At 35.5% G+C, this 11,128-nt stretch overlaps 1 protein-coding gene and 1 pseudogene across 1 annotated transcript; both read left to right on the top strand.

The window, feature by feature from the left end:
- The first annotated feature begins 4,904 nt into the window (after positions 1-4,904).
- LOC111777757 (protein S40-4 pseudogene) lies at positions 4,905-5,760 on the top strand (annotated as a pseudogene).
- A 2,051-nt stretch (positions 5,761-7,811) lies between these two features.
- On the top strand, positions 7,812-10,892 carry LOC111776722 (double-stranded RNA-binding protein 2). The gene is made up of 3 exons (XM_023656048.2): positions 7,812-8,267; positions 9,389-9,608; positions 9,904-10,892. Exons 1-3 carry the CDS (start codon positions 8,022-8,024, stop codon positions 10,698-10,700), a joined length of 1,263 nt encoding a protein of 420 aa, XP_023511816.2. The 5' UTR covers positions 7,812-8,021; the 3' UTR covers positions 10,701-10,892.
- The last annotated feature ends 236 nt before the right edge of the window (positions 10,893-11,128 follow it).

The raw sequence follows: 11,128 nt of genomic DNA, 5'->3' as shown, positions 1-11,128 counted from the left end.
TACCAGAAGGAAGGAGACGGGGGATGGGTTATGAATTATGATTAGTGAAAGTTAATTATAATTAAATGTGTAATGTAATGTTTAGTGAGAGAGTGATGTGATAATGATAATGAAATTAAGGAAATAATAGGATTAATTATGTACCGCCCAAATGAGCTTGATTTCGCTTGCACTGGGCCCCACTTCCCGCCTCCAACGGCTCCTGATAGAGTTATTGTAAGGGTAAGATTGGAAATGGTCCCCTTACCGCCTTTTTTTTTTTTTTTTTTTTCTTTTTATTATTATTTTTAACTATTCAATAAAGTCTTAAAATTCCATTATTTTATTTTTAATTTCATTCCAAATAATTTTAATAGGATTTTTTTATAAAAATTTATTTTATTGAATTTATTAAAAAAAAATTACATTATTATTATTATTATTATTATTATTTAGTCTTTTAAAAAAGAAAAGTCATCCGATTCAACGGCTATTTAGCTATCTTACAAAACCAATCCAACGGATCTTTGCTGTTTTACGCATGTCTTAATCACTCAGGGGCAAATTGGTAAATTTGCATCATCCCCGACCCCACGCTCACGAATATGGACATGAACGCAAAACATACAAACAAAACCCACTGCTTTATATATTTTAAATATGTTCTTTTGTTTTGTTTTTTGTTTTTTTTTTAATAAATAAATAACTAATTAAATATGGCATTCCAGCGCCATTTGGTTGTCATTTTATTTACTTTCTTACATATTATTTTTTTTTATTAATTTATATTTTACCTTTTAACAATTTTTATTTCTAACTTCAATAAATATTTAAACGATGACATAATTATAAATTAAAATATTTGATAAATCATATAAATATTTAAAAAAATTATAAATTTTTATTCCTTCCAACATTATTATTAACTCGCCAAAAAATAATTAATATCAATTTTTATTACTTTTATTATTATTATTATTATTTAAAGAAATGACAGCAAATATAAATTTAATTAATTTATCGTAAATTATTGTTAGGTGACGATTGGCCAGATAAACTTATCTGGAATGTGCACCTAATTTCCTATTTTCCATATTTTTTAATTATTTAATTCTATTGTTTTTAATTTTTAGTCCAACCACTACTATACCTTATTTCAAATTTTCTATTTTTTTAAAAAAATAATTTTATATGTTAACGATAATGAAGATATTATAAAGAAATTAATGTCTGGACTAAATTTTACGTAATTAAAATATCCACGTTTTAATGTGAATTTATATAATAAATATAATACATGATAATATTATATATTAAAATACATAAAATGAGCATTTAAAGCAACAGAAATTATAAGTCATCGTTGTTTTTAAATAATTAGAGAAATATTAATTTATATCGCTCCATTAATTATTTAAAGCTTTTTATTAATAATTTGGAGACTGACAGCAATACGTAATGGGTTGAATCGGATAGTATCTACTAGTTGTGGCATCGGGGTGTTACAAATGGATTAAAATCAAATATCGAGTAATGTGTCAGCGAGGACTCTAGCCCACCAAGGGTGGTGGATTATGAGGTCCCACGTTGATTAGAGCGTGGAAACCTCTCTCTAATAGACGTGTTTTAAAACCGTGAAACTAACGGTGATACATAACGAGCTAAAATGGACAATATCTACTAGCAGTGAACTTGAGCCGCTACAAATGGTATCAAAGTCAGATATCGGGTAGTGTGCTAACAAGGACTAAAACCATGAAACTGACGATGATACGTAATGAACCAAAGCGAACAATATTTGCTTACGGTGAACTTTGGTTGCTACAAATGGTACTAGAGCCCGACATCGAATGATGTGTCAGTGATGATTTGAAATCTTATACATGCGAACGAGTGGTGTTAATATTTTAATATTTAATATACGATGAATTAAATTTTATAAACAGAGAGATTAAATAGACCATTAAAAAAAATTGAAACGTATTAGGTAAATAAATAAAAATTATAATTGAACCTATACTATTTTTAAAGGGATTAATTTTTGTAATTAAAAAAAGTTAATTTAGTTTGAAGTAATTGTCGAGAGACGTCACATAAATTAATTATTTTTATAATATTTTTTATAACTGATTAAAATATTTAAATAATAATAATAATAAACCCTAAAAAGCTTCAAATATGTGGCAAATTCAATTATACAAACCGACTTTAATTTAAAATAATATATAATGAAATTGTTTAATTCGGAAAATGGAGCATCGCAGCCGCCCACTCGACAAATTCCACAAACGAAAACAATCTTATCCACAAATTAAATCAATATTTTCAACCGTTTTTTTTTTTTTTTTTTTTTTTTTAATGACGGGATTTGGCTTCGTGCAAACGAAAAAATATGTGGGCTATAGAGCGACACGTGTCGTGTTATAATTCATTTTTGAATATAAATATTTGGTGGTAAAAATAGACGAAATTGAGTGTGACAGACATGGTCGGTTAGGTAAGTTTAGCAAATTAATTTTGTAATAATTAAATGGGCATAATAAATTCATTTTTAATTCTATTTTAAATCTTAAGAATTTGGCTAATTTCTGCACACTTCCATTAATTGTGTGTAATAACAACTTGATGCTCCAAGAATTGTGGAACAAAATTGGTAAGAATTTTTTATTTTTGAATTTATTTTTTTATTACCCTAATCAACTCGAGACTCCATTCATGAATGAACTAAGACAATATTAAAAATAAATTAGGCTGAAATGATCTATATTGATCTGTATATAACAAAAGTGACAGACATTGAAACAAAAAATTTTCAATTTCACTTATGTTTTTTATTCTTAACATGCTATCCGAGCATCATTCTTAGAAAATAATTTTTCTGGTTGTTCGTGGTTGTTCGAGACGGATCTTATCCTATATTCTCTGTTTCATGGCTTGGGTGCAAAGCATAAGTGTATGGCGAGCTGTAGTGATAGACGTTGTCGGACAGGGTCTTAGCATTCAAAATATGCTTGTTTGTGTCTGTGGCCGACAACAGCGTGGGTGTTGGGGCCTTGTTAATTCTAACCACCTGTGGCTGCAATCAGATCTTAGAAAATTTTCGGATTTGAAGCCTTTTAGAGATTCTTTCATGGCTATTAATGGCTGTGGGTTTTGTATATCTCCATGGGAAAAGATGGATGACTGTGTTAAACACGCCCGTTTGAGTCCTTCAATTTCTCTCTCGTATTATTTGTGTTCATTTTGATTGAGTGTGTGTATTGTGGAGCGATCCTAACAATGAGTTCGTATGAAAATTGTCTAGAAGCTATGAAAGAGGGATGATTAAAGATGCCCTGAACGGACGAATAGGAACGAAATTCATCATTTAAATTAGAAATGAGGAGGGAGTGAAGAACATTTTTTATCGGTCACATAAATTGGGTGGAGGACGAGATAAATAGAGAGTGAGAACATTATATTCTTTGTCCCCATCTAACCCAACTCTTCACGAGTATGTATATATATATTAAAAAAATAAATTAGTTCATTTTTTAATTATAATATTTAAATTTATGTTGTAAATTTTTTTTTAATGGTTAAAGATTACGCTCTAATATTAAATTTAAAAATTTTAAAATAATAGTCCGTAAACATTATATATAATTGCTTCTAAAATTATTAATTTATTATGATTTTTACCATTTTTTAATATTATATTGAAAAATGAAAAAATTTAAAATAATTATTTTAAAAAAAGAAAAAAATTACTAGCGGGCATGGGAAACCCGTACAAATTTCTGGCTAAGAATTTCTACAAAATTAAATGAAAAATTTTGTGAGAATAAAGAATGAAATAGGTGGCAGGAACGGGGACAGAAAAGACTTTCCATTTCCGCCTTATCTCATAGACATCTCTAGGGATGATAAGTAAAGGAATGGATCGAAAAAAGAAAAAAGAAATTAAAATACAACTTAATATATAAAATTAATAGTTTTGAATTAAATTATCTAATTTAAAATTTAATAGATCAAATAGATGCAAGTAGATTATTGGGCTTGTTGAGGAACAGAGCCCAGGAAACCGAAAAGGTCCATTGTGTAGAGCTCTTAATGGGCCCAGGCCCAATTAAACAAAATGTTGGGCCTGTACATTGACGTTTAAGCCAGGCCTGAGAAAGTAAAGCCCATGAGGACATTGAAATTAAAAAGTAATGATTTTATCGTGAGATAACCAGAAATAACGAGATATTGAAAAATGGAGGGGATATTTTGGGGTTGTCATTTGTGAGAGGACAAGAGGGTAACGAGGCCAGCTGGCAAGCAAACGCACGAGATCCAAGCGTGGGGCCTACATCACGTGCAATCATACGTCTTCCATCGCCTACAATAGAATATCGCCACGTGTCCTTTTAGACTTTAATATAAAAAATAAAATAAAATAAAATAAAATAAAATTATCCAATTGAAAATCTCCCCTCTTGCTTTAACTTTCCTCTTTATCCAAATCTCAAGCTTTGAAAAGAAAGTAAATAACCCAACTCACGTCGCGACAAAAATTGACTCCAGCCATTTTCCTCTTCCCAAAATACCCCTCTCCCGACCCATCCGAGTTGCGTGACACAATAGGCTAGGCTTAATCTCCACCTCATACGTGGCTATTATCGACGCCATTCATTTACATGTCGGTTGACACCGACGAGCTGTCCTTCCCCGATTATCATGGGGTGCGATTCACAGAATCCTTTATTGAGCATTATGAGTGGATAATTGAAATATCCAACATGGAATTTGCATGAAAATCGCAGGGAGTTTTTGGTAAATTCATACGTACAACTGAATAGTGAAAAATAATAAAGCCTTATCCATTATCAGTAATGAAAACCCCGTGGGCCCCACCGTTGTCTCTCCTCACCCCAAAGGCTTTATAAAAAGGGCTTAACCAAATGTAATCTGAACCCCAACGATTTGGGTGTTTGATTAGAGAAATTCGTTTTTTTTTTTTAAAAAAAAAAACAGCCGTTGATTCTCATGGCGACCGGAAAAAGCTGTTACGGTCGCTCCGACTACCGGTTTCTTACCGGCCACCACCGCCGCCCGCATTCGTTCACGTCGGAGTTGTCGTTTGAATTCAACGAATCGGACATTTTCAACCCCGGTGGTTCGGAGTCTCCGGAGAGGCGGAAATCTCCAACTCCGGCGGCGTCGATATCGAAGAAAGGTTCGTCGAAACGGGGGGAGGGCGGCGGCGGAGGTGGAGCGTCGTCGCTGCCGGTGAATATTCCGGATTGGTCGAAGATTCTGAAGGAGGAGTATAGAGAGGAGCGGAGTTCGGAATACGAGGGCGATTTGGAGGAGGAAAGCGACGGCGACGAGGAAATGAGAGTACCGCCTCACGAGTTTTTGGCGAGGTCGAGAACGGCGTCGTTTTCGGTGCAGGAAGGAATTGGGAGGACGTTGAAAGGGAGAGATCTGAGTAGGGTCCGAAATGCAATTTGGGAAAAAACTGGGTTCCAGGATTGAAATATCTTAGAAATAAACCAAACCATCACAATTTTACGACATGTAGTTTTAGCACGTAAAACAAAACAAAAACTGGGAAAGGAAGGATTTCTCCGACGCGTCGTCTTCTTCGTTTTACTTTTTTTTAATTTTTTTTTTTTATTATTTTAATTTTCACGTTTGCCATATTGGCGTAGCTGGCGAGTTTCTGGGAAATGGATGTTTCATTAATGGGTGTAGTATTAAGCAAAATATATCTTTTTTCTCATATTCTAAAAATAAAAATAACCTTTTAATAAATATTATTTTTGTGTTTTAATTTTTAAAATACTATTAAATTAACTCGATAAATTCACTTATCTTGTATCACGTGTCACAAAATGATTTCTTTCATTAAGCTAAATGGGGTCCGAGATCGTGATTACATTCACCGTCTTCAATCACTACCTAGTCCTATCTTAATTTTATATATAAATACAGATAAAATTAACTGATATATTGTAATATTGAAAATTATCTAAATATTATTAGATTTATTATTTTGTTTTGTATTTTTCATTTAACATTATATTAAAAAAATATAAAATACTTTGAATATATATATATATTATTATTATTTAAATGTATAAAGAAAAATTCCCACAAAAATGAAAAATTATAGTCGTCACCCTTTTCATGAATATCTTTAAATATAAATAAGAGGTAGATAAAAGGAAAAAGTTGACGTGGCTGGTGACTTGTTCATTGAGTAGATGACGTGGAAAAAGGAGACCACGTGGCATAAAGAACAAACGCTACCCATTAAAAAAAATTCGAAAATAAAAACTTTTTGCCATCTTTTAACTCCGAAATGAAATGGATTCCAGGATCTCCGTCGGCCAACTCTAGCAGTTCTTCAGCACCAACACCGCCGCCGCCACCACCGCCGCAAATTTCATCTGCAACCAACTCACCACCACCCTTTAACTGTGGGTTTTTGTAGTCGCTGTCATCGGAACCACCGGTGACTCCATCGCCGATTTGATATATATATATATATAAAAGAAAAGGCCTCAAAATGGCCCTTTGGCGTACCTGAAGGCCGTTAATAATATGATTGTAATAAACCAAATAATTATATATATATATATATATATATATATATATATATATATATATATATATATATATTTCAATTATGTGTCACAATCTTTCAATTATATATCCCATAAATTTTCTCCTTTATTTATTTTATTTTTTTTCTTATTTAATTACATAACTTCGAAACTATAATATGGTTTATGTGTGTTTATAAATTAACAATTAATTACTAATTCATTTTCAAAACAAAAGAGAGGCCCAGTAGGCCCAAAACCTGAAGGCTATGTGGACCGCAAGCCCAAGTCGATGAATTATGGGCCTATCACAGGTTGGCCCAAATAGCTATCTCCTGGGCTCCTTTTATTCTTTTGACAATTATGCCCTTCACGTTGCACTAGGATGAAACTTGGGTGAAACTAAGTGGAGGTCCGAACCGACTGATGTTGAAGAATCAGCGTATAAGTTGTGGTTAGGAGTGAAATGTCACTCAAACCCAGAGCTAGCTGGTTCTCCTCAAAATGCGTTGAGGCGCAGCAGTTGACTGGGCATCTAGAGGTAAAGCACTGTTTCGGTGCGGGCCGCGAGAGCAGTACCAAAAGGCCTGAACCCATAGCTAGCTGGTTCTCCCCCGAAGTGCGTTGAGGCGCAACAGTTGACTGGAAATCTAGAGGTAAAACACTGTTTTGGTGCGGGCCGCGAGAACAATACCAAAAGGCCTCTCTACAATGGTATGATATTGTCCACTTTGAATATAAAAGTGCTCGTGACTTTGATTTAGGCTTCCCCAAAAGGCCTCATGTCAATAGAGAGAGTATTACTTAATTATAAATCTATGATCATTCCCTAAATTAGCCGATGACTTTCATCCAACACTTTCCACATTCGAAAAAACGCCAACGCAACGAGAAACCAACCACTAGTAACAAAGCGAATATAAGGTATCGAGAGGGCTGTCGCAATCAAGTGCACTTAGACAAAAAGGTGTGATCGAGACGAGGTGCTTTCAAATTAATCTTAGCTTTGTTTTTTTTTTTTAATGAAAAGATTAAAAGAAACTCAATTAAGCTTATAGTTTACTTAATCATGAATCTTTAGTGAGAAGGTTCGTAAATCTAGTAAGAGCCCGTAATTAATTATAATAAACTATTTTTAATTAATTATGAAAATTGAACAAAAAAAAAAAAAAAAAAAGAAAAAGGACGAGATCACATCCCATGCAGTTGACTGAGAGCAACAATAAATTCTCAATCTCTTAACTATTTTGTTTTTTTTTTTTTTAATTTTATCGAATGACAAATCAATTACCCACTCGCTTTCGCTCCAAATTTTACTCCAATTTCTCTCTCTGGCCGATGAAATCCTCTCCATCGTCCTACTTCACTCTCCGGCGACCACTGAGGCGGTCAGTTTACCTCTTCCGCCTCTGCCTACCGTTTCTATAGGTGATTGGCGGCGGGAAGGGAGCTGAAATCGGAGGCGAAATGTACAAGAACCAGCTCCAAGAGTTGGCGCAGAGGAGTTGCTTTAATCTTCCTTCTTATTCGTCTGTTAGGGAAGGTCCTGACCATGCTCCGAGGTTCAAGGCCTCCGTTAACTTTAATGGCGAGGTTTTTGAAAGCCCTAACCATTGTCCTACTCTCCGGCAGGCTGAGCACTCGGCGGCTGAGATTGCTCTCAATTCCCTTGCGAATCGCGGTCCATCTCACTCGCTTGCTGCTCGGATCCTGGTGCGTATTCTCGCTAATTCATTGTTCTGAATAAGTTCCTGTTGTTGTTGCGAGTATTGTGTTTTACTGTATGTTGGATTTCACTTTTATTGTTCTTCTTGATCTTCTTTTCTCAATGATCAGTAACTTTTACGAACTAGAATAGATTGCGTCGCTTGACATTTTTCCGCGCCATATTCGAGTTCCATGTCTCATTTCGTTTGCTGGTCTTTAAACCTATTATCGCAGATCAAAATCTGCTAGAATTGGAATTTCGATACTTCGTGCAGCGTAAGTTGGTTTGATTTCCTTCGATTCCTGAGTACGGCTTCACCGTACGCAGCGGTGACGCCTGAACGTTCCGGCTTGCGACCTCTATCGGTCGGAGTGGAGTCGGCGATTACGATAACCTGGCTTTTTCATGATGCAAAATTACATAAACACCCTTACCTTTTCCCCTTCTTTCCTCTAATGGCTGAGCGGATTCCTAACGCAGTTGTTTTTTTCTGACGAAGCCGACTACTGTAGACTTTAAATTCAAGAAGCAGAGTATATTTTAGGAAAGTTACTGACGGAAGCCCTCAACATTGATGGCTACCTGGGTTTGTTTTGTCGTTATCAATATCACTACGGGACCAGTTGCGTGCGGGATTTTCTATGGGGATGGTTGGTAATATTAAATTTGCTTGATGCAGTGTATTCAGTGGCCGAAATTTTAGCTTTGTAGCTTTAAATTACTGAAATCTCGAGAGGAAAGTAATTAAGAATTTATGTTTTAACTTGTCCTATTAGCTTTTTCTTTATACGTCCCTGAAAGCAGCCTCTGTATGCGCTGCTCAAGTTGATGGCTGTTGAAGTTATCGTTCTATGATGTCAATTCTGTATTGTTTGTTGAGGATTGTTAGGAAGGAGTCCACATTGGCTAATTTAGGGAATGATCATGCTCAGTAAGAAATACATCTCTATTGGTATGAGTTCTTTTGGGAAACCAAAAAATAAAGCTATGAGAGCTTATGATCAAAGTAGACAATATCATATCATTGTGGAGAGTCGTAATTCCTAACATATCTTGTTATCTGAATTTATTCATATGTGAACACAGGCCTTTTGGTTTAGTGACTAAGTAATATCATTATGATCAGGACGAAACAGGGGTTTACAAGAACCTCTTGCAGGAAATTGCCCAGAGAGTCGGGGCTCCGTTGCCACAATATACAACAGTCAGATCAGGACTTGGACATTTGCCTGTTTTTACGGGGTCTATAGAATTGGCTGGAATCACGTTCATTGGGGAACCTGCCAAAAATAAGAAACAGGCAGAGAAGAATGCAGCCTTGGCAGCTTGGTCATCTTTGAAACAATGTGAGTTTGTTTTTTGAATTTTTCTTCCTGAAAATTTAAAACCATCGTAAAAGATCATGTAGCTAGCAGAAAATGTTATACATTGTCATTTTCTATGACAGCCCTCATCCCCCTGATTCAATTTTTCTCAGCAGTCTTTAAGATTCTTATTTAATGAACTTAGTGTGCTTTAATTTGGATATTACATGGATCTTGATCATCTTTGGAAGAAGAATTTGGCATTGGATTCTCATTAATATATTGATTGTCTGTCATTAAACATGTGGATGATTTGTAGTATGTTTCCTCTATCCAGTGGCAAAAGAAGCGGCAGGTTCATCAGCAGTTGAAAGCAGCGACGAGCCCGAGCAAGTTATGATAGCTCGGGCACTATCAAACTATTGTTTAAAGGAGAAAACGTTCAGGACTAACTCAAATGCCCCAATGCCATTCCCAAAAAAACTTTCATTTCAAACTCCAAGAGCAACCAGTCAGCAACCTCCCCCTGCAACCACATCGAAAATTCTCCCTTTCATTTGCCAAAAACCAGTTCCTCGAAGCAGACTACCACCAACGAAAAACAACAGCACTACGTTACCATCACATCCTCTTACAGCCTGTGGGAGTCATCCTCAAAGGTTCCCGGCACCTGGAGCCATTCCTTATGTCCCGATTCAACAATATAGGATGCCTTGTCGGGGAATTGTACTACCTGTGACTATAAGAACTGCTGTCCCTGTTTACTCTGCATCACCATGCCCACAACCCCTGAAGGCACCCTCCCAGATGCGACCTTCCCAACCCATTCGAATTGCCCCTCCTGTCTCTATTAGACAAGCCATTCCTGTTTTTGCTGCTCCTCCACCATTGTCAAGAAAGGAACTCTCTGCTCTTTCCAAAGGAGATTCTCCCACTGTCCCTAAACAAGATCCTCCAACCATTGCTACTGAGGATTCTGCCGATACCCTGATAGCAGATCATTCAGTTGCTTCCACTCCAGTCTCGCTCACGGTGCCTCCTAATCAAGTACCAGAAACTCAGAACACAAGAGCAATCAATTTGGATGAAGAAACCAAAACAGTTCAAAATCTGAAACAGCCCATAATCCAATAGATTGTCATGTTTACCATATGATGTGATAATCTCAAATCATCTAATGTTATTAGATTAATGTTCTGTTTTAGTCTCCTTTGTAATGTCTCGACAGTTTTGTGTTTGCCATATATGACCAAATAGTTAGCCTTAAGGTAACCGAGTGAGTATCCACAGCCGAATGTTAATTCTGAAGTCGTTCGCCTTTTGCCATTTGCCAAAAGATTTTAGTCATTCATTCACAACTTCTCAGTTTCCTTGATTTTGCAGGTTCTAAAAGCCAAGGCAAGTGTTAGAATTGTTGAAAATGATTAAGTGGGTTGAGCTCCATATGTCTTCCAGGTATTTTCTTTTACAATCTTACATTGTTTTTTCATCACTTCTCCATCTTTCTGTCTATTCTATTGGGAAGGAAGACGTGGAACGAAGGGTCTTAATTCTTAAACACA

The sequence above is a fragment of the Cucurbita pepo genome, chromosome 16, assembly GCF_057944985.1.
Source record: "Cucurbita pepo subsp. pepo isolate OVF chromosome 16, ASM5794498v1, whole genome shotgun sequence".
Lineage (NCBI taxonomy): Eukaryota > Viridiplantae > Streptophyta > Magnoliopsida > Cucurbitales > Cucurbitaceae > Cucurbita > Cucurbita pepo.
The sequence above is the reverse complement of the archived record's forward strand: the minus strand, read 5'-3'. Positions and strand labels throughout refer to the sequence as shown.

Excerpts from the sequence above, each read along its gene's own strand:
- LOC111776722 (XM_023656048.2), top strand. The coding sequence starts at position 8,022 with ATGTACAAGAACCAGCTCCAAGAGTTGGCGCAGAGGAGTTGCTTTAAT. Across the intron at positions 8,268-9,388 it reads CGCTTGCTGCTCGGATCCTG|GACGAAACAGGGGTTTACAA; the intron begins GTGCGTATTCTC and ends CATTATGATCAG. Across the intron at positions 9,609-9,903 it reads TTGGTCATCTTTGAAACAAT|TGGCAAAAGAAGCGGCAGGT; the intron begins GTGAGTTTGTTT and ends TCCTCTATCCAG.